General features: G+C 44.5%; 1 protein-coding gene across 10 annotated transcripts in view; it reads right to left on the bottom strand.

Moving 5' to 3' along the window:
• Positions 1 to 6,200: 6,200 nt before the first annotated feature.
• Positions 6,201 to 23,326, bottom strand: part of rab27b (RAB27B, member RAS oncogene family) — a 214,341-nt gene continuing 197,215 nt past the window's right edge. For all 10 annotated transcript variants that reach the window (XM_068030700.1, XM_068030732.1, XM_068030754.1 and 7 more), the window contains 3 exons: positions 21,054 to 21,157; positions 11,537 to 11,660; positions 6,201 to 7,104 (listed from right to left, as the gene is read on the bottom strand). In XM_068030700.1, coding sequence (XP_067886801.1) covers positions 6,915 to 7,104; positions 11,537 to 11,660; positions 21,054 to 21,157 — 418 coding nt within the window. In that variant the 3' untranslated portion in view covers positions 6,201 to 6,914. The remainder of the gene's footprint in view (positions 7,105 to 11,536; positions 11,661 to 21,053; positions 21,158 to 23,326) is intronic.

The following is a 23,326-nucleotide window of genomic DNA, read 5'->3' as shown; positions in this document are numbered from 1 at the left end:
GAGGCATTAGTGGTGGAGATGGATAGGAGGGCAGATGACAATGATACTGTGAGGGACTAGGAGGCTCTCAAAGATCACCCTCAGAAGGGATTGGGAGCAGGTGGCCCTGAGAACCTGGCAGCAGTGCCACAAGAAGTCTAATGACCTCACACAAGTTGTCAAGGTCAGTGAATGCATTTTCGCATGACTCTCCTACCTATCACACCATCTGGCACAATGAGCAAGTTGCTGCTGGTGTGCCCATGGAGCTCTTGCTTTCCAGCCCAATCCCCATCCCTCACACCAACCTTCCCTTTCTGATTTTCTGCTTTCGGACACACAAGAACTGTTACCTGCCCAGCCACAGTAGCCCAGGGAGGAAGAGAGAAAGCAACAGCACAGCACTGATGAAGAGGCACGGTCACTTGATCTGACACTCGCAGCCACTAGCTCAGATACTGGCACTGCATATAGCTTGGAGACAAATTTTGAGTTGGGATCAACTGGGGGCTTAGCATCCTTCCATCTATGAAAGATGATGGACATGCAGCAAACAATCCATTTAGGTGGGGTGTCTTCTCTTGGTGCACCTGTGCTGATGGCTGTGAAGGTCAATCCTGGAGAGGCAGGTTCTGCCACAAGTGAAGCTGCCAAGTGCCACTGTGAGTTGTTGTTTTTGAAGTTGGCACTCGTTGCCAAGCTGCTGTAGTAACTAGTCGTCATGGTAATGCACACCAGTCCACAGGATGTGTTGCCATTTCCTTCTCTCATTGACTAGTGACTACCAGGTGCGATAGTCAACATTTAGGATCTTCAGGTCACGCTTGCAAGCATCCTTGAGGCGGAGCTTTGGGCACTCCACTGGTCATCTGGCCCCAGCTACCTCACTATACAGAAGGTATGTGACTGTCTTCCATCCTGCGGACGTGTCTGATCCACCGAAGCAGCCTCTATTTGATTAGTGTCAACATACTTGTTGGAATCAGCAGATATTGCGTTATCTGGGCATCAGTGGGCTGCAGCCAGACCAGGGGTAGAAGGTGGTTTGTTTGCCAGCTCATCGAGAGTGGGGTTGCAGATGGGTTCTGTTGCAGAGGACAGATGAGGACGCCGAGGATGCTGGGTACATTGGCTGGCCTGCCTGACAGCTTCCCGTCATTGTCAAAGAGCATGGAGGACCCCGGTTCCAAGTTAGCAGCAGGCATTGTGCAGAGCTTGCCCTCTCTGCAGCCTCTGCTCCATTTCCCGGTTGTGCTGCAGACCCGGAGGCGCTGCAACTGCAGCCCCCATACCTGTTGCAGCCTTTGTATGGTCACCAAATCATCTGTCCTTCCTGTGAGGATGCTTAACACTCTCTGCCAAATCCAGGAACCCACCACAACACCTCCAATTACACTCTACAGTAATTCCAGACACTTTGGGTGACCGATACATATGGGAAATGCCCATCCACGTGCCCTTCTCAAGAGGGTGCACCTCCCGGGCAGCCCTGGAAGCAGCTGGCGGTGCAGCCTGCCCCAGCAAAACAATGCTAGTCCTCCATCGTGTCACTGAGATGAAAGTCGCGCCCAGTATATTTATTTGTAATGCCCGTTTAACACAGTGCAGCCACATTACATCACACGTTATCGAGTGTGTTGGACAATGATAAATCTGTGGGTTGGACTCATGAGTACAGGAACAATTTAGTAAACATATATCTGTAACCATCAGTGAATGTGAAGCAATGTGCAGGAATGAGCTTAAGAAATCAATATATGATAGGACAAATCATATCCTTTTAAGACTGCCCAACAGGGTAGATAATGAAAAAAAACTCCAATGCATTTATGCTTCATTGGTGAGAGGACATCAGTGGTTTGTGCATATCACATAATACAAGTTGACTGCTATACAGGCATAATTCACCATTTGTGCAAAATACGCTCCAATACAATTTCACATACATGGCCCTTACTGAACTAATCTCTGTACTGTAGTGTTGGAACAGCACAAGGTTAAATTACAGGGTAAATTCAACTCTCAGGCACAACTAGCAGCTACTAGCGCTTATAAGGATTGAGATCTGGTGATACAGTGTATTGAAGCCAGATCTCTAACTCAAGCTCTTTTGAATGCAGATCTCCATTGGGAGCACTGAATTTAACCTCAGAAGCCAAATTGAAAACAAAATTCCGCTCAACCATTCCAGACACGGTGAAATTCTTTCAAAAGCATTTATGCTTTTGCTTAATAAGCTTGCACTGACCCACCAAGAGATTCCAATTATTTTACTTCCGATCAAAATGTTGCAAGTATCAGAAAATTCAATATTCGCAGGAGAAACAGAACTGAAAAAAGGAGGTTCTACTGGGTTATAAAGACCTATGCTTAAGGACTTTTAAAAAGATCTAACAGTGAAACAAATAATTGCAAGAATTCTGATAAACTTCAGTTTAGCTGCATTCATCCTTCTGAATATTGTATTTAATAATGGATCAAAAAATATTATTAGAGTCATTTAAAGCACAGAAGGAGGCCATTCGGCCAATCATGTCCATGCTGGCTCTCCACGGAGCTATGCGGTCAGTCCCATTCCCCGCCGCGATCCCAGTAGCCCTACAAGTCTATTTCTCTCAGGTGGCCATCCAACTTCCTCTTGAAGTCATTGATCGTCTTCGCTTCCACCACCCTTATGGACAGTGAGTTCCAGGTCACTGCGTAAAACAGTGCTTCCTCATCTTCCCCCTGAATCTTTTACTCAAAACTTTCAATCTGTGTCCCCTAGTCCTTTCACCATACGTTAATGGGAACAGCTTTTCCTTGTCTAACTTACCTGTCATAATCTTGTACACTTCTATTAAATCTTCCCTCAATCTCCTTTGCTCCAAAGAGAACAAACCCTGCTTTTCCAACCTAACCTTCGAACTAAAATCCTCCAGCCCTGGAACCATTCTGGTAAATCTCCTCTGCTGCCTCTCAAGGACCCTGACATTCTTCCTGAAGTATGGTGACCAGAACTGGATGCAATATTTCAGTTGGGGTCTAACCAGAGCTTTATAAAGGTTCAGCATAACTTCCCTGCTTTTGTACTCAATGCCTCTATTTATAAAGCCCAAGATCCTATATGCTTCACTAACCATTCTCTCAATATGTCCTGCAAACTTCAAAGATTGATGCACATGCACCCCCAGGTCCCTCTGTTCCTGCACACTATTTAGAGCTGTGCCATTAAGTATATATTGCCTCTCCCCATTAGAAGGAAAACTAAGTTGGAGGAGGCCTACAGGAAAAGAGAATTGAAGACATGCAAAGATGCAGTCATTGACCCAGGATGCTTCAGTTATTGGGCCATTCCAATGAATGCATATTCATTCAACTTCCTCATACTGTTGCACTCAAGCACAATTTAGTTCCCCAAACTTACAAAGATGGAAGGGAAGACAGAAACAAAAATGGCCTCAAAATTTAAAATTAACTGGAGAGTTTCAGTTTCAAAAGACTAAGGAGGAACAGAACTAACAAAATACTTGCTTTCCAGATCATCTGCGCTACGGCCTATTTATGTGATTCATTCACTCATCCTAGCTATTCATTCCACTGTACAGGGAAGTAAATGCGAGTGTTAGGAACATTAAGAATTACATAAGGAATGCTGCTATCAAAAAAAGTAATGTATCCAGTTTTCCCTGTTTGACAGACCATCTGAAGCCCAAAATGACAGATCAGTTGAACAGCTGAGATTACTTGATGATCATTTGCCTCAGCAATACAGCTGCAAAGTACAGAAAACTCTCATTGTGATTGGGACTGTGGGTTACAGGAAGATGAAGTTGGACTGGAATCGCCCATGGTGAATAAATCCCAACTGTTCAGTTGATCTACGAAAAAGGGACTGAGGGAATATATAGGCTGGAGACAGATGTGCAAAGTAGTGACTTTGTGGTCATAAGGAAGTTTCCCAACATGAAAAATATTGTGATTGTTAACAGATACACCCAGGAGTGTCATCATGGATTTGCGACTGGGTAAGCTATGTTCCCCTAAAATCTAATCAAGAGTGAGAGTTTGAAAGTTTGAGCAAGGTAGATCACATGTATGTAAGAAAAGGGTCACCCTTTGGCCAGTAATTCTATATGGGCCTCTGTAAAGCATAGGAAAATGTCAAGAAGGTTGGAAACTGGAGTAGTTGAAAAGAATAGATTGAGCCAGATAATTTGAATGTTTATCCAGAGTTTGATATATCTTACTTCTTTGATCTGCTCCATTGTGATGGGGCAGTTTGCTGCTGTGAAGGGTTCTACCCAGCAGGTTAGCTGGCAATGACAATGGGTGGAATCTTACCTCCTTCGTTTCTGGTGCAAAGACGGGTCCATTTTTGGGTTGTGAACCCAGCCTCCCAATTCGTCGGCCTTCCGGTTGCTCTTTGCCAGAACAAAGCAATTCGGCGCCCGCCTTGGAGCTCCCCGACCAATACGGAGGGAGGGCGGGAATACTCAGCCATTTTGGCAAAGGAAACATTTCTGTTTATAGGGACTATGGGATGTTTCAGAAATATTCACCAGCACTTGGATTTTTCAGGATGCTTTGGAATGGAGAAGAGACCTAGGAAGGCTGATCCCTGGGTTTCTCACTTTTACCTGGAGGTTCAGCTGAGGGTGCTGATGGGCTGCAGTGAGGTGATATCTCCCAAGGATGGGGGGGGGGGGGGGGAAGAGGACAACCTCTCTAGCTCAGGCGTGGATGGAAGTGGTTGAAGAAGTCATCAGCCAGAGTTTAGCTCCTCAAACCTGGAGTGGGTGCACCAAGAGGATCCAGGAGCCCAGGAGGCATGACAGGAGAGTGACATAACACTATCAGGTGCCAAGCCCTGCCCTCTGACCTTCACAACATGCTCCTGCACAGCACGCTCCAGAACAACACAATTTGCAGTTCCACTCATTGATCTCCCTGCAGGCACTTGTCATCCAATACGCACACTCACCCTCAGCCTATTGCCCTCTGACACCCATTCCTCCCGGTCACCCTCCACAAATGGTTTCCTTCCCTCCTCTACACACAAACCATTATGAACATTCACACCTCTCTGCTTTCTCTCCTTGCAGAAGAGGGCACATAACTTGGTGACAGGCAGAGACACAGGGGTGGGGGAGGCAGAGGGTTGAGCCTCCAGTGACAGACACCTTGTCAGCCAATAGCAATCATCCACTGGGAAGGAGGTCTTGTTCCATGAAGACGGTGAAGACCGTGTGTTGAGGTCTCACTTCCTTCCAGCTGGATCTCGGTGGCCATCCCCTCTGCTCTATGGAGGAGCATGCGGCTGAGGAGAAGGCAGCTGGAGCTGCTGCTGGTGTTGTTTCTACTGCTATTGGAGCAGTTGATGTTGGAGGTGGTGAGGCCTCTGCCTTTGACCCTCAGCAGAGGTGGAAGGTGGAGCTGCATAAGCTGCTCCAGTGCTGTGGTGAATGCTGACAGCAGGAAAGTGCAGCTGAAGGTGAATGAAGTGCTAGGCAGATGAACAGCCTTCCAAGAAGTTGACGATCAACTGTCAAACATTGATAGCACTCACTGAGAGAAGAAGTGCTTTGAACAGCAGTCCCTCACCTGGCCATGGCTGGAACTCTTCAGCACAACTGATCAAAGCATTCACAGCTCATCAGTTTCACTGAGAAAATCCCTCCCATTGTTCACTCACCTTCTACAACTTGCCGGTGGGATGGTTCAATTGTTGGGAAAGAGAGAATCTTTGTGTAAAATCAAAATCATTCCTAATTTCTTTCTTAAATACTTTAATTGGCTTCCCCCTTCAGCCACAGGGGTTCCCTGCTACACTCCCTACCCGCCCCTAGAGCTAGAAGTCGGTGGGATTATGCCAGTACCCCGACCCGATGCCATTTTCTGCAATTTTCCCGCGCCCCCGCCCCTGATCCCAACTCCATTGGCCTGGAAAAAGTCTGCCCTTTATTTCCACTGAGTTCTACCCAATTTGTGTGTCAGTCAGCTGTATAGTTTACATTCAGAAGATACAAATTACATTTTACTAGTAAAAACATGGCTGCTTTTGATTTTTAACATGTTGTAAATACTCCACACAGACAAGCAGCTAGCACATGCAGTACAGGGTGAAACCCAATATTGACTATGCTTTGTGTACAGTAGTCTCATGAATTTTTGCATCGGTCTTGAAACAGGATGTCTCACAGATGCAGCAAATTAACACCACATTGAATGGAAACACTGAGAAATGTTTTTTTGTTGTATTATTAATAAATTTGCTCTCATTACACAGACACTGAGGTGCCAGGTTATAAACCAGGCTGCAATCAATTTTACCACCTTCTCAACGCAAGGGAAATGGATGGAAGTTGAAGCTTTTTGTCAACAAACATGTTGGAGGGAAAAACTAAGATTATACTTCAAAAGAAAGCATTATACCAAAAAAGGGATGGCTCTCTTCAAAGTGAGTCCAAACATCAAATTAAGATTTCCAATGCTCTTTCATGGACATTTTTTCAAACACTTCATTTAAATGCAAATGTTAGTTATTATACAGGTAAGTTAGCTGTTACATTTTGAGACTCACTGGCCTTATTTTCACCCTTTTTAGTGGATGCCTTACTTTTCTGTAAGAGAAATCAAGTTTCATTTACTTTTCACGATGTAGCCATTAGGCAGCATCAATACTTGGCTAGAAGCAGATTAGTGCTGTTAATTTGACTGGGGCAAATAATTCACTGCAGTGAGGTATACATCCACAAGTCAAATCATTCAACAAGAATATATTATCTTGGAGACATATTCTGCACACCCAAACAGTCCCATCTACAATAATATACAGTAGTGACTACTGAAGATGGCTAGGAGATAATTAAGAAAAACAATGAGATAGGAAAATAAACTTTCTGGAGAAACCATTTACACATGCAAAAATTCTTTAGCTGTGGTGAAGTTGTTTTCTAGCAGGCACACTTTTTCTCATTTGGGTCGGTAGCTTCGAGGTTTTGGGTAGATCCTCCATTGACTGAATCAGGTATCTGACTCTTGTCGACAGATTGATCCATACGTTTCATTATTAAGTCCAGCAACGCGATTATAGATGTATCAATGCCAGTTCCAGTGGCGGCACTTGTTTCGAAGTATGGAATCCTGTGGAAAGGAAAGAACATTTGATATTTTTCACTTTCTATGAAAGAAAACCAAGTGCACACAGGGTCCAATGTGAACATTTTTTTCCCCAGTGGTATTTATTATTGAAAGATTAAACAGGGGAGATGATTGTAATGAGTCCCCATTGTTAAACATCACATACAAGCAATATTCCCACTAAGCTGTGCAGGTGCGCAACTGCACAGCAGCCTAAACCGTACTGCACAGACATTGTCCTGTAATAAATAAACTGTATGCACGCCCGCACAAAAATATTTAAAGCGGCTGTGCATTGGAAAAAAATGGGCCGCGCAAAACAACTAAATTTTAAAGAGAACATTGCATGTAAGAGGTTTGGATTTTCTTGTTTTTTTTTAGATATCGGCTGGAATTTTACATTGGGCCAGAGGCCCCACCCACAGCAGAAAAACGTCGGCAGCGAGTCCGTCTCCGCTGGGCCTGGAAGCCACACTGTAATTTTACGTGGCCCAGGCCCTTAATTGGCCTCTGGTGGGACCTCCACCACTCTGAGGCAGGAAGTCCCACCGCCAAGAGCTGCTGGCCAATCAGCGGGCCATCACCTCTTCAGTCCCAGCAGCGCCACCGAGAGCAACGTGGACAAGGCCCTGGAATACATGTAAGTGTGTGGGGCCTCGCCAGGGTATAGGTCGCTCGAGAGGGGGGAGGGGGAGGTGCTCCAGTGGAGATGGCTTGTGCTGTGGGGGAACCTTCTTTCAGACATAGGGTACCCAATCAGGAGGGCACCCACACAACCTGCAAGAAGGCCACCAGGTTTTACTGGGCAGACTTCTGAGCTACTGCACCGCCCGCCCGCCGCTGGTAATATTCCAGGTGGGATGAGGCCCTTAAGTGGCAATTAATTCACCGCTTAAGGGTCTTAATTGGCCAGGGGTGGGTGGGCCATTTGGCACCTCACCCCGCTGCTCGTAAAATTGCAGTAGGGTGGGAAGGTGACGGGAACGGCACCCCCCCGCGTACCACTAAATTTTACATGCCTCTCTGCCTCCGGAGTGCTCCTGCAGGGGGCATAAAATCCTGGTCATAGTTTTAGCCCCTAATATGCCCCCCACCCTCATATCCTCTCCACTAGCTCCATGCACCATTTCTGATTTTGAAGCCAGGTGATCTGCATTTAAGCTTCTGAACAAGTCACAAAATACTTTTCTGTTAGGAAATGCTACAGAAACCTACCAGGTAAAGAAAGGGATTATGACCTTCCCTTCAACATATGGTCTGAAGTTGGGACGTTCACGGATGATTGCACAATGTTCAGCACCATTGGCGACTCCTCAGATACTGAAGCAGCTTGTGTCCAGATGCAGCAAGACATGGACAACATCCAGCCTTGGGCTGATGTGGCAAGTGACATTTGTGCTACACAAGTGCCAGGCAATGACCATCTCAAACAAAAGAGCATCTAACCATTTCCCCTTGATGTTCAATGGCACTACCATCATTGAATCCCCCACTATCAACATCCTGGGGGTTACCATTGACCAGAAACTGAACTGGACCAGCTACATACTGTGGCTACAAGAGCAGGTCAGAGGCTAGGAATTCGGTGACAAATAACTCACCTCCTGACTCTCCAATGCCTGTCCACCATTTACAAGGCACAAGTCAGCGGTGTAATGGAATACTGTCCACCTGCCTGGATGGGCGCAGCTCCAATAACACTCAAGAAGCTCAACACCATCCAGGACAAAACAGCCTGCTTGATTGGCACCCCAACCACAACCTTCAACATTCACTCCCCTCACCACCGACACACAGTGCCAGCAGTGTGTACCACATACAAGATGCACTGCAGCAACTCACCAAGGCTCCTTAGACAGCACCTTCCAAATCCACGACCTCTACCACCTAGAAGGACAAGGGCAGCAGACGCCACCTGCAACTTCACCCCCAAACCGCACACCATCCTGACTTGGAACTATATCGCCGTTCCTTTACTGTTGCTGGGTCAAAATCCTGGAACTCCCCTCCTAACAGTCCTGTGGGTGTACCTACCCCACATGGACTGCAGCGGTTCAAGAAGGCAGCTCACCACCACTTTCTCAAGGGCAATAGGGATGGACAATAGATGCTGGTCTAGCACGCGATGCCCACATCCCACGAACGAATAAAAAAAGAAGATTGGGGCCAAAAGAAGACCAAACAAGTAAGTATTTATGCTTTCCTTATGGGGCTAGGGGGATCAGAAATGCTCCACTAGCCCCCAAAATGAAAGTTTAGGCCTTCCCTGCTGCTGACTCGTCCCCCGGTCCCTATCTTGCAGAACACAAGACCCCCATGAGACAGCTCTGGCAGACAATCCTGCTACATACCTTGTGTTGACTATTACATTCTGTGCAATTTTCTGCCGTTTCCCCTGCCCAGAAACAAGTGGGAACTCAGCTGGCAGGATTTAAATGAGGCCTGGGAGTTAAAATAGCTTGAGCCTCATTTCTGGAGCAGCTGTTGAGTTTCTGACTTGCATCACTCCCTAAATGCCAAAAACCGGTCCAGATTTAAAATCAGGACCCATCTTAATTTACCAATTTTCAGAAACTACTCTGACGGGTCAGGTGTAGAACACAGATATTTACAACTTATTTGTGTCTAAACATGCAATTCAATTTTTTTGATGGAAGGAAACTGGATGAGAACGGACCAATCTTTGACTGCCAGCAGCACTAAGTTATTCTGCCCCAAGTGGGTTAAGATACTCGATACGGACATGGTAAAATTTAAGTGAGCAAAGCATTCACCCGTATTTGCCGTATGATACAACCTTCCACAACAGCGTTTCTGATAAGTCTTAATTTTTCTTCAACTGAGGACTCCCCCCACTGTGATTGACAGGGCCCTCGATTATGTCCGGCCCACTTCTTGCACTTCTGCCCTCACCCCTACCCCTCCCTCCCAGAACTGTGACAGGGTTCCCCTTGTCCTCACTTTCCACTCCACATACAAAGAATCATCCTCCAACATTTCCGCCACCTTCAGCGTGATGCCATCACCAAACACATCTTCCCTTCCCCTACCCTGTCAGCATTCCAAAAGGATCGTTCCCTCCGTGACACCCTGGTCCTCTCCTCCAGTCCCCTTCCCATGGCACCTTCCCATACAGTCACAGAAGATGTAACACCTACCCTTTTACCTCCTTTCTCCTCACTATCCAATGCCCCAAACACTTCTTCCAGGTGAAGCAATGATTTACTTGTACTTCTTTCAATTTACTATACTGTATTCGCTGCTCACAATGCAGTATCCTCTACATTGAGGAGACCAAAAGCAGATTGGGTGACCGCTTTGTGAAACACCTCTGCTCTGTCCACAAGCCTGACCCTGAGCTTCCGGTTGCTTGCCATTTTAATTCACCACCCTGTTCTCACGCCCACATTTCTGTTCTTGGCTGCTAGAGTGTTCCAATGAGACTCAACATAAGCTTGAGGAATAGCACCTCATCTTCTGATTAGGTACTTTACAGACTTCTGGACTCAACATTGGGTTCAACAATTTCAGAGCATTAATACCATTTAAAAAATATATATTTTTTCTTATTTACTTTTTTTAAATTTTGTTTTTTAACCATGTGCCTATCTTAAACTTGTTTTCATGTTTTTGCTTTCGGACAGAGCTGTTCTTTAATCCACCATTAACACTCTCTCTGGACTCATACTTTGTCTTCTAAAACAACTAATAGCACTCCCTTTCCCTTCGTTCTGTGAAATCTCTGTCACTTAACCTCTCCTGCCCACTGCCCTTTTGTTCTTCTTCCCCCACGCCCTTCCCTTTTAACTTGCTCAAAGCCTATTACATTTCTAACCTTTGCTGGTTCTGATGAAAGGTCACAGACTTGAAATGTTGGGTTGGATTTTGTTCCCAGCCCGATGTCGGGTTCCGTGGTGGTGGGGGGATGGGCGGGGCAGAGAATCGGTCTGTGACAGGACTCAAGTTAGCATATTTAAATTATATATTTACATGAATTAAAATATAAAGCACAGCGATCTTAACTTCAGTTCCTGATCATCAGCATGACGTTTGGCACTCACGCGTCTTCACTTTCCCGTCCAGGAAAAGCTGGTGCAACCGAGGTGGGGAAGGGGTAAACTCTGCACTCTGATAAGTGGAGGGGAAAGGGGTGAACTCTGCGTTATGGTGTACTGTTTGCAGCGCTGGCAGCCCCTGCCGCGTGATTGGGGTGGGGGGGTGCCACCGCCGTCAATATATAAAGTGGCTGTCCGCCGTGTAATCGTGGCAGTGTGGCAGCACGGCAGCACGGGTCTTGTGGGGTCGGCCGCCATGCTCCACGTCTACTGCCGCTCCGGGCAGTGGGACTACAAAATCCAGCCCGTTAATTCTGTTTGTCTCTCCACAGATGCTGCCTGACCTGCTGAGTATTTCCAGAAGTTTTGTTTTAACTCACCCGTATTTGTCTGCCAGCTCTTTCGCTTGATTCTCCTGTACCTCTCTCTGATCAGACAAATCTGCTTTGTTTCCAATTAAAACCATGTCAGGATTTTCACAATATGCATTTGCTTGTAGCTGGCCTGAATGAAACAAATAGTCAAAACATTTAGTAACCCAAACAGACTGGAGGTGGCAGCAAAGAGTCCAAACTGCTACAAATCAGGAAATTCAAACTGACAAAGAAATCAAATCTACTAATCAAACTTGGATACTGTGAAGCCAAGCACCAGGGAGTGAAGGAGTTTAATGTGTGGGTGTTGAACTAAATTCAGAAAATGAGGAAGACCTGTACCAAAATGTACGTCATCAAATATTCTTCCTCATTGTTTCTACCTCCACAAACAAATGAACCAATGTATAGGGTGACCATGTGTCCCTGTTTTCCAGGGATAGTACCCGGATGAAGTACTGTGTCCCCCAGCAAATAATGTCCCCAGAAGAGTCCCCACAGTAAACTCATCCCTGAATAGCCTAACTTTTAATTTCTTGTGTTGGAATATGTCTCATGCATAAGTGAAGTACAGCCTTGGATAAAGGTGCCTGCTAAATGTCTAAATAATAATAAATGCTTTCGAGAGAAATATCCAGAATGTTTCTACTATTATTATTATTATGATTAGCTGTAACATAGATGAAACAGCACTATTGCAGTTGCCGTAGCTACGACACTGATTGAATGGCACATGATGTAGAACACACGAAAGATTTGAAATTTGGTGAAAATGGAGTTGTCAAAAATGTAACTGCTGCTTTAATGACTGGCTTCAAAAGGATTTTACATATTGATGACCAACTGGAAAAGAAACATCTGTATTCTGTTCAATATGTCTGTCAGTATTTTCTATTTCGAGTGAAGGCAGGGCATCTAGAAGAGCACAGTGGGCGGCACAGTGGCGCAGTGGTTAGCACCGCAGCCTCACAGCTCCACCGACCTAGGTTCAGTTCTGGGTACTGCCTGTGTGGAGTTTGCAAGTTCTCCCTGAGACCCTGTGGGTTTCCGCCGGGTACTCTGGTTTCCTCCCACAGCCAAAGACCTGCAGGTTGATAGGTAAATTGGCCATTGTAAATTGCCCCTAGTGTAGGAAGGTGGTAGAAGAATTCACCTACCTAGGCTCAACTATCACCAGAAACCTGTCTCTAGATGCAGAAATCAACAAGCACATGGGTAAGGCTTCCACTGCTATGTCCAGACTGGCCAAGAGAGTGTGGGAAAATGGCGCACTGACACGGAACACAAAAGTCCGAGTGTATCAGGCCTGTGTCCTCAGTACCTTGCTCTACGGCAGCGAGGCCTGGACAACGTATGCCAGCCAAGAGCGACGTCTCAATTCATTCCATCTTCGCTGCCTTCGGAGAATACTTGGCATCAGGTGGCAGGACTATATCTCCAACACAGAAGTCCTTGAAGCGGCCAACACCCCCAGCTTATACACACTACTGAGTCAGCGGCGCTTGAGATGGCTTGGCCATGTGAGCCGCATGGAAGATGGCAGGATCCCCAAAGACACATTGTACAGCGAGCTCGCCACTGGTATCAGACCCACCGGCCGTCCATGTCTCCGCTATAAAGACGTCTGCAAACGCGACATGAAATCGTGTGACATTGATCACAAGTCGTGGGAGTCAGTTGCCAGCATTCGCCAGAGCTGGCGGGCAGCCATAAAGACAGGGCTAAATTGTGGCGAGTCGAAGAGACTTAGTAGTTGGCAGGAAAAAAGACAGAGGCGCAAGGGGAGAGCCAACTGTGCAACAGCCCCGACAAACAAATTTCTCTGCAGCACCTGTGGAAGAGCCTGTCACTCCAGAATTGGCCTTTATAGCCACTCCAGGCGCTGCTTCACAAACCACTGACCACCTCCAGGCGCATATCCATTGTCTCTCGAGATAAGGAGGCCCAAAAGAAAAAAAAAGAAAGTATAAGTGGGTGGTTGTTGGTTGGCACAGACTCGAATGGCCTGTTTCAGTGCTGTATCACTCTATGACTCATGACTCTAAGAGAATATGAAAGTGCCACTAAAGATGAAGCTGTTCTTAGAGCACATCCTAGTTCAAGGTCTGCTACCAATTTGTTTTGCAAAGTTGAATCAACCCAGACTAGTCCTTATAGATAGTGGGTAAAAAAAAAACTGACCTTCCTGAACACTGTTACTGTATGGAAACAGCACCTGCATGCATTCAATAGTGTGACATTACATTCACGGTAATTGTATGAACATTTGTAGTGTATATGTGAAACTGCTAAAACATAGGCTGCTAAATATTTTGCCTTGCTACATAGTGCAACCTACATTTTCCATCCTGGCTACTTTGATGTGCTCCCACTCTCTGAGTCCTTGGATTCAGTTTATACAATATGGTCACTCTATCAAAGTAGTACAAAAAAGAGAATTTCCAAGACTTAAAGGTACACTATTTTCAATAAGTGAAGCATTTGATAAACAACCTCTCACTTTCAGACAATCAGATAATTTCTGTAATGCACCATTACATCACTCACTACAAGTTATTTTGGTGAAATGATACATTGCTTCCATCAAAAAACATTTCCACAGCACTCTTTAAGATCAGTAGCGTCAAATTGCACATTAGGGTGGATTTAAAGAGCCCGCGAAAAGCAGAGCCACCGCAATCTTATTTAAATACCCAGGTCGGCCCGCAACACTCCCCCGCCCCCGCCCCAATCACATGTAGGGGGAAGGCTGTCTGACGCTGACAATGCGTCAGCTGCCTATGTGCAGGTGCTGCCGCCATTTTTAAAGGGCAGCCAACGCTGCCAGTAAGTTTAAACTTTTAAAGAAATACCCCCTCAAAATGTACCCAATAAAATTCTAATGCTCCTTTGCCACCCCCCAATACCAATGATATTAACTATTTTCCCTTCCCCCCAAAAACACTTACCTTTGAAATATGACCTTGCTCCCCCCCCCCCAAGAATGTACAAAGTTTAAATTCACCCCTTCCCACCATTCCCTACACTCATTACGATTATTTGACCCCATTTCCGCCTCCCGAACTAAAAATCTTAATTCCCCCTCCCCCCCACCAGTGTCACGCCTGCTTTCCCAAGACAGGGAAGTGAAGGTGCAGGGGTGCCGGCTGCCACTCTAAAGTGGCATCTTACGGAGGGCCGGTAAGATTCAAGGTAAGTTTATTTAAATGTATTAATTTTATTGATTTCCATATTTAAATGCAGGTCCCGTCACCTAGCCGGGGTTGGGGTTGGGGTTGGGGTTGGGGTTGGGGTTGGGGTGGGGGGGGCAGTCACGGAGCCTCACCGCCAGCGGGAGGATCGGGCCCGGCGTCCTGGCGTTGGGCTCCATGGCAGGCCTATGCCGGAATGATCATCCGATTCCCCTGCCCACCCCCTCTCCGCTCCCCGCACACCTCCCCCCCCCCCCCACCACCATGGAGCCCGACGGTGGGGCGCCTGGTAAAATCCAGCCCTATATGGAAATGGCACAATAATGCTCTGTGAAAGATTACAAGTCACAGCAAGTAGTTACCTTCCAGGTAGAGATCTAGAGGGAACTTTTTTCTTATGGATCCATGTCTGGATATAGAATAACTGGATTAAACTGTAATTTTCCCTGAAAATTCTCTACCAGCCAGGAAGTATAGGCCTTGAAATTAATGGGGGAAATTTTGACAGCCCCTTGAAGATTTGGAGATCGGGTGGGAAGCGGGTTCAGGAAAGTTTTATAGAAGATTTTCTACCTCTAGCTGCTTTTCCCAAGGGTGGGCTACGCACCCAGATGGCAACACCCACTGGCAATGGCAGGAACCCAATTAAGGCCATTATAGCACCAATTAATTGGTATTTTCCTATGGCAATGGAAGTTTGCCGAAGGTGCGAGGACATATGAGGCGAGCGCAGAGCAGGAGGTCAGAGCACCATGAAAAGAATATGCCGAATTACCTTTAAATGAGCATATAGGTTTTATTCAACACATCCGCAGGTAAATGCTTTCAGGTGGAAACATTTCTTTTTCAAATGGATCCACCTGATAGTTCTGTCTGTTAGGAATTATCTGCCAGTACCAGCATCAGCAGCTGCCTCTACCTTGTGGTGCCTTCTCCTTCTCCATTCCCCTGAGCAGCGCACACCATTCTTCAGGGGGCTGCCGGATGCCCTTCCCTTCAGCTGCTCTAATTGGTTCTCCGGCATCTGGCGCCCGCTGGCCGTTCCTAATTGGATAGCGAATGTGGAGGCAACCTGTTAATTGGCTGCCTCCTGTAAGATTGCGTCAGAGGGCACACCGCTGACATGACCCAGAAATGGTCCCGACACATGAAAATTTTTTAAGTGGAGAAAATTCCGGCCAATGTTTTGATTAAGTGCTTCAGTTCACATAGCAGGCATAGGAGTTTAATACAAACAAGATAATCATTCATATGCAATAGGCACAGTGATTTAAAGCCATGATAAAATACAGTCCCGAACCCAATAATCTACCTGACATCTCATGTGATAGAACAGTTTCTCTGAATCCACATAAAAAAGCAGTGTGGGGGGAAAAAACATTCAAGCTGAAATTCCATGGTTGTTCTGATGCAGTCCCACCAGAACTAGTGCACTAGAAGGGCCACACATTAGATAGATTGGGTCCCAACCTTATGTCAGGGATTCTGCATTGGCCTGTTGGGGGTTGAGCCTTTGCCTGTTCCAAGTAAGACCATTGGCAGAACAGAGAGGGCATGGATTACCTACAGCAAGAATTCCAGAGTCTTCAGCAGTCAGTGGGACCCAGAAGAGGGATGTCAAGGTGAGCCCAGGTCTATCAAATCACCAACAGATTGAGGCAGGTCCCAACTGGCAGCCCCAGAAGTTTTTCTTAAAATATTCAAATAAGTGGCATAGCCAACTAAGAGTTGTTTCTACATCTAAATACTGCTTTATTATATCTCTCAGAAATGTCTTCACAAACATTGATATATCTTTTGCAGTTCCGTTGTTATTTGGGTAAATGTAACACTATGTCTGGCACAAATGATAATGAGATGCCTGACCAGTCAAAGGGGATCTCATGGTGCTGGTTGAGTTATAAATGTTAGCCAGGATATCAAAGTGAACATTCTACACGTCTTCGAATAATTCCATAGGATCTTTAACAACCAGTCGAACTGGTCGGGGGCCTCTCGGTTCAACAAGCCATTCAAAGCTTGACACCTATAACAATGCATATTCCATCAGCAGTGAAAGTCAGCTTAAGGTTCTGTGCTGAAATTCTAAAATTGGGATTCAACCCACAACCTTCTGAGTCAAAGGTAAAAGTAGTACAAATATATATATAGAGAGAGAGACATGGGGGCGTCATTTTAATGTAAACCATGTGGCTGTAAACTGATGGGATGGTACTGGCTGCCTCTACATTTTACCTGATTTATTTTGCACTAATTTCAATAGAAAATAAAATTGGTTGGGTATAAAATGAGCAACTGATCCAATCTGGTCAGTTTCCCAGTCATTTGAGGAACAATGCATACCAAACTAGAGCGATCAAATGGGTGAAAAGTATGAGCTCCTCCTATCTCAGCTATTTGAAGATTGGCAGAGCTGTAAATCATCCAAAGGTATTTCCAGCATCTGCAGTATTTTGCTTTTATTATATAATTATACTGATCTCACATCAGTAGACGTTGTATCCATTCCCACTGACAGTCCCTTGTTCATATTGTATGGCTGTTATTCAAACAAACAATTAAGAAAATGCTCTGCACATAGTTTTTACATGTATATGTAGACTTCTTCACCTAACTTACATTTTAAAGGAGCATCTGCACACCTAGTGCATAGAAATCAACTTTGCGTGTGTTATAAACAACTATAATAAAAACTTATCATAGAAAATCATCCTAACATACTTCAAAGAGGCAAAGGGAGCAATGGCCAAAAGGATGGCCGTAAAAGAGAAGGCTTAGGGAAGGAATTCCAGAATATGGGTCCTAGGTGGCTGAAGGCATAGCTGCCACTGGTGAGCAAAAGGAAGGGGGATATTCACAAGAGGTTAGAGTCAGAGGAATAGATAGTTTTGGAGTGAGGCTTTAAGGTCTGGAACAGATTACAGAGACAGAGGGGTGAGGCCATAGAGAGGTTTATAGATGGACAAAAGAGTTGAATTTAAGAGGTGAGGTGAGTGTGGCTGCCCTTGACATCAATGCAGCATTTGACTGGGCGTGTCACTAAGGAATCCTACTAAAAATGAAGTCAATGGGAATCGTTGTGGGGGGTGGGGGGGAGTGGGCGGAGGGAAACTCTCCACTGATTGAAGTCATATCTAACACAAAGGAAGATGGTTGTGGTTGTTGAAGGTTAATCATATCAGCTCAAGGGTTTCACTGCAGGAGTTCCTTAGAGCAGCATCCCTGGCTTAACTATCATCAGTTGTTTCAACAATGAACTTCCCTCCATCATAAGTCAAATTTGGGGCTGTTTACTGATGATTATTATCAATTCCACAGCTAATGAAGCAGTCAATACCATATGCAGCAATACCTGTACAACATCCTGGCATGGTCTGATAAGTGGCAAGTAACATATATGTCAAGAAAATGTCAGGTAACAACCATCTCCAACAAGAGAGAATCTAAGACCATCCCCTAGACATTCAATGAATCTCCCACAATCAACATCCCAGGGTCACCTTTGACCTTAAGCTCAACTGAAGTGTTATGGAATACTCTCCACTTGCCTGGATGAGTGCAGCTACAACAACACTCAAGAGGCTTGATAACACCCAGAACAAACAGTTCACTTGATCAGCTCCAATTTAAATATCTATCCCCTCCACCACCGGCGCACAGTGGCAGCAATGATGCACAAGATGCACTGCAGCAATCTGACACGGCTTCTTCGGCAGCGCCTTCCAAACCTGAGTGAACACACGTCAGATACTCCCAAACACTAGCGAGAACACACATCTGACTACACACTGCAGTGTGAACACTCATCAGGCTGTGACGGAAAAGTGGTATAATAGGCTTGATTAAGTAGAATTTGGAAACAGCGTATTATGCCTTTAGAGTTAAAGATTGAATAAATGGTTAGTTTTCAGAGCTCACTGAATTTCCCCTTTAAGATGGTAGAGGTTAATATTTCAAGGTCTCTGTTGGAATAGAATCTCTGTTGTCAGGGGCTTGGAAGAAAAACATACATTGAAATATCCTGTCAGTAAGAGGTAGCAACAAACTTAATTAGTTTGTTCAGATAGGTCGGCTCCGGAGGTTGCTGGGGGTACCATGGAAAGTGCAATTAACAATAAATGGAATGTACTCACAGGAACAAGAGAGGTCAAGTAAACACAATTATAAACATTATGACCAGATAAAAGCTCACAACTTCAAATTCCAGTAAAACATTAAATTAAAGATATAGATTTTAAAAGGAACACAAGAAGGTCACATCTAATGCAAAAGTCATATGACTTTTTTTTTCTCTTTGGCCTCCTGGTCTCGAGAGACAATGGGTAAGTGCCTGGAGGTGGTCAGTGGTTTGTGAAGCAGCACCTGGAGTGGCTTTAAAGGCCAATTCTAGAGTGACAGACTCTTCCACAGGTGCTGCAGATAAAATTGGTTGTTGGGGCTGTTACCCAGTTGGCTCTCCCCTTGCGCTTCTGTCTTTTTTCCTGCCAACTGCTAAGTCTCTTCGACACCTTAGTAATAGTCTAAGTACAGGGGTTTGAAGCAAACACATAGGGGTGTTGAATCCTCAACAACACTTCTCATCCCATGCCTTATTCGGGGATTTAAGGTGCAAGTTTACTTTAAGTTTTGATGAATATTCTGGATATTCTAAGATAATTTTGCTGTAACATTAGCAAGGTTAAACTTTTGGATTCTATGTTAGAAATAGAATATGTGTTACATCTCTCAGTAAAATTTGATATTGTGATATACTCATCCACTTAAGAAAGTTATTGTATGTTAAATTCTTTAATAAATATATAAAAGTTAATAAATCGTCTCATGTAGTATTCTGTATACAACTACAAGAACCCCCTCTCTATGTATCTTTAAGTGGACAGATACGTATTGAAGAGATTTTCCCAGACCCTTATAATATCTGGGATATTTATGACTTAGTCACAAAATATTAGAGATAGGCTATCCGAAAGATGGTAAAGTTCTCTGTTATTTTTTTTTCTTTGAGGGAAAGTTAGTGCAATTCTTTGGACCCAAATAAGTGTCTGAGAATTTGTCTGGTTTGAACTTGATTAAAGGAGATCCATGGGGCTGTACTCCTGATTCGGTTTAGTCCCGACAAGGGGTTAAAGTCATAGATCACTTCAAGGCTACTTCACACTGCAGGGCAAACACACATCAGAATATCCCACACTAGAGCATGAACACACATCAGAATACCTGCATTCTGCAGTGTGAACACACATCAGAATATCCCACACAGCAGTGTGAACTAACAGTCTCTCCTAGACAGCAGTGTGAACACACATCAGACTATCCCACACTGCAGTGTGAGCACACATCAGACTATTCCACACAGCAGTGTGAACTAACAGTCTCTCCTAGACAGCAGTGTGAACACACATCAGACTATCCCACACTGCAGTGTGAGCACACATCAGACTATTCCACACAGCAGTGTGAGCACACATCAGACTATTCCACACTGCAGTCTGAACTAACAGTCTCTCCCACACCGCAGTGTGAACACACAGCAGACTATTCCACACACAGCAGTGTGAACACACATCAGATTATTCCACGCCGCAGCATGAAGGCATATCAGATTACCCCACACTCTGTAGCGTGAACACACATCAGATTACCCCACACTCCGCAGTCTCAACACACATCAGACTATCCCATACACAGCAATGTGAATTAACACAGTCTCTCACACACCGCAGTGTGAACACACATCAGACTATTCCACACCGCAATGGTGAACACACATCAAACTATCCCACATACAGCAGTGTGAGTGAACACAGTCGCTCACACACTGCAGGGTGAACACACATCAGATGTTCCCAGACCTCAGAATGAACGCACATCAGATTATCCCACACACCACAGTATGAACATACATCAGATTACCCCCACACTCCGCAGTGTGAACACACATCAGACTGCCCCACGGTCCACGGTATAAACACACATCAGACTGTCTCATTCAGCAGTGTCAACACGCACCAGACTATCCCACACATCAATGAATAGAATGTGCTTCTGTCAAAATGAAAATATCTGACTTGTGTCTCATTTCTAACAGCACATCAGATTCATTGATGGACAAATGTGCATATGGGGTTTCCAACAGATAAGGTGACATAACTTTCCGATTACCACAAAGTCCTGTGTAAACACAAAACCGATAGTTGCCGAGAACACTTATATTTTTAGAAACTTTCCAATGCAGAAAAACAGGTTTATTCATGTTCATGTTAAGCTCTCTATAAAAGCTCCACCCCTCAAAAGAATGCTTTAATTAGAACTGAATTAACAGCATAACTTACTTATCCAGCTTCTCACATTCAGAAAACTCTGTTGACTTGTCAGGTCAAAGAGCAATAAAAATCCCATGGCATCTCTGAAAAAGGCTGTGGTGAGGCTCCGAAACCTACAGGAATAAAAGGAATGCAATGCTATCATCCATTTAAAAAATGCATAAAGCAAGCAGTCAATATCTTACCATCTATCATTATATCCTGCCACAGTGGAATGTCTCATTAGGAATTTTTGGTTTGCAGGCCAGTTATATAATTTTGTACAATATAATGTTTTGGGCATCATCTTGACATCTTGTACATGAAATTATTTTCTTTTACAGTGAAGAATTGTTGTTACTTGTGAAGCAATTTATTTTAAATATACTTTCTTCCGTTGAGGTTGACACTCAAAGCTCTTTTTCCCCATTTATGTTTTTGGAGGGTCCCTAGTTCAAACACCTTCTGAGGTCAAGAAGACTAGCAACACATTTCCAAGCCTCTTCTGCTCTAAAGCCAGGCACCCAGCAGGTGAGCAGCTAGCTGGCTGACTCTTTCTTTCCTGTGGGCAAGAGGCCCTACAAGGTAAGAGCCTGAAAGGGTATAGGGAAAGGCCAGGGGAAGAGGACTAAGTGGATAGTTGCTTTCAAAAAGCTAATATGAGTGTGATGTGTTCAATATCCTTCTCCTGTGCTATAAAATTCTGTGAAATCTATGTGGAAGAATCACGGACACAAATCTAGGCCTTGCGTTGCCATTATCCTGCCTCCATAAACTATCAAAACTTATGTACACCTACAATGTTAAGCTTCGGTCTTTTAAAGGCATATTCAGCTTTCAGGTAACTCGATATGTGAATCAATCAGCAGCATAGTATTGAGCCATTCGGATCATAGTTTTAATTCCTGTACTGCACAACATTAGCTGATCTCAGCAGTGGGTAGTAAGGGCAAATCAATTAGCCTCAGCTAAGGGACCAAAATTCCTGAATCTTTGACAATGCTAATGAATGTGGCAATGGGAATCTCTGTGTAGTTTGTAGTTTCTTAAAAATAGTTGGTATCTTGCATATCTGCAGTGTTCGGATGTACATTTCTTTGCTTTTGAATTCCTCACAAAAATGATGGAATGTAGTTGAGTTTTAGTCATGTGTCAGCCATTTCTCTTCAAGCAGTCTTAAGAAAAATAGAAGCAAAATACTGCGGATGCTGGAAATCTGAAATAAAAACAAGAAATGCTGGAACCACTCAGCAGGTCTGGCAGCATCTGTGAAAAGAGAAGCAAAGTTAACGTTTCGGGTCAGTGACCCTTCTTCGGAACCCTACAAGTTTTCTCACAAGTCTGTTATGTCACACTGTATCAAATGTCTTTTGAAAGTCCATGTACACGACATCAACTGCATTGCCCTCATTAACCCTCTCTGCTACTTCCTCAAAAAACTCCAGCAAGTTAGTTAAACATGATTTTCCCTTAAGAAATCCATGCTGGCTTTCCTTAATTAGCTCGCATTTCCCCTTGTGACTATCGATTTTGTCCCGAATTATTTTTTCTGGAAGTTTTCCCACCACTGAAGTTAAACTGACTGGCCTGTAGTTGCTGGGTTTATCTTTACACCCTTTTTTGAACAAGGGTATAATATCTGCAGTCCTCTGGCACCATACCCAAGTCTAAGGAAGACTGAAAAATTATGGCCAGCGCCTCTGCGATTTCCACCCTCACTTCCCTCAGTCTCCTTAGATGCATCTCATCTGGTCGTGGTGCTTTACCAACTTTAAGTACAGACAGCCTACATAATGCTTCCTTTTTATCAATTTTAAACCCTTCTAGTGTCTGAATTACCTCGTCTTTCACCATTGCCTGGGTTGCATCTTCTTCCTTGTTAAAGATAGATGCAAAGTATTCATTTAATACCTCAGTTATGCCCTCTGCCTCCATGGTCCCTAATTGGCTCCTCCTCCTTTTACCACCCTTTTACTATTTATATGCCTATAGAAGACTTTGGGATTTCCTTTAATGCTAGCTGCTAGTCTCTTTTTATGCTCTCTCTTTGCTTCTCTTATTTGCTTTTTCTCTACCCCGCTGGACTTTCTATATTCAGTCTGGTTCTCCATAGTATTTTCTACCTGGCATCTGTCATAAGCACACTTTTTCTTATCTTAATCTCTACCTCTTTTGTCATCTAGGGAGCTCTGAATTTGTTTGTCCTACTTTTCCCCTTTGAGGGACCATACCTTGACTGTGCCCGAACTATCTCTTCTTTGAAGGTAGCTCATTGTTCATCTACTGGTTTTCCGACCAGCTTT

The sequence above is a fragment of the Heterodontus francisci genome, chromosome 1, assembly GCF_036365525.1.
Source record: "Heterodontus francisci isolate sHetFra1 chromosome 1, sHetFra1.hap1, whole genome shotgun sequence".
In the NCBI taxonomy this organism is placed as follows: domain Eukaryota; kingdom Metazoa; phylum Chordata; class Chondrichthyes; order Heterodontiformes; family Heterodontidae; genus Heterodontus; species Heterodontus francisci.
This window is presented reverse-complemented; position numbering and strand designations above follow the sequence as displayed.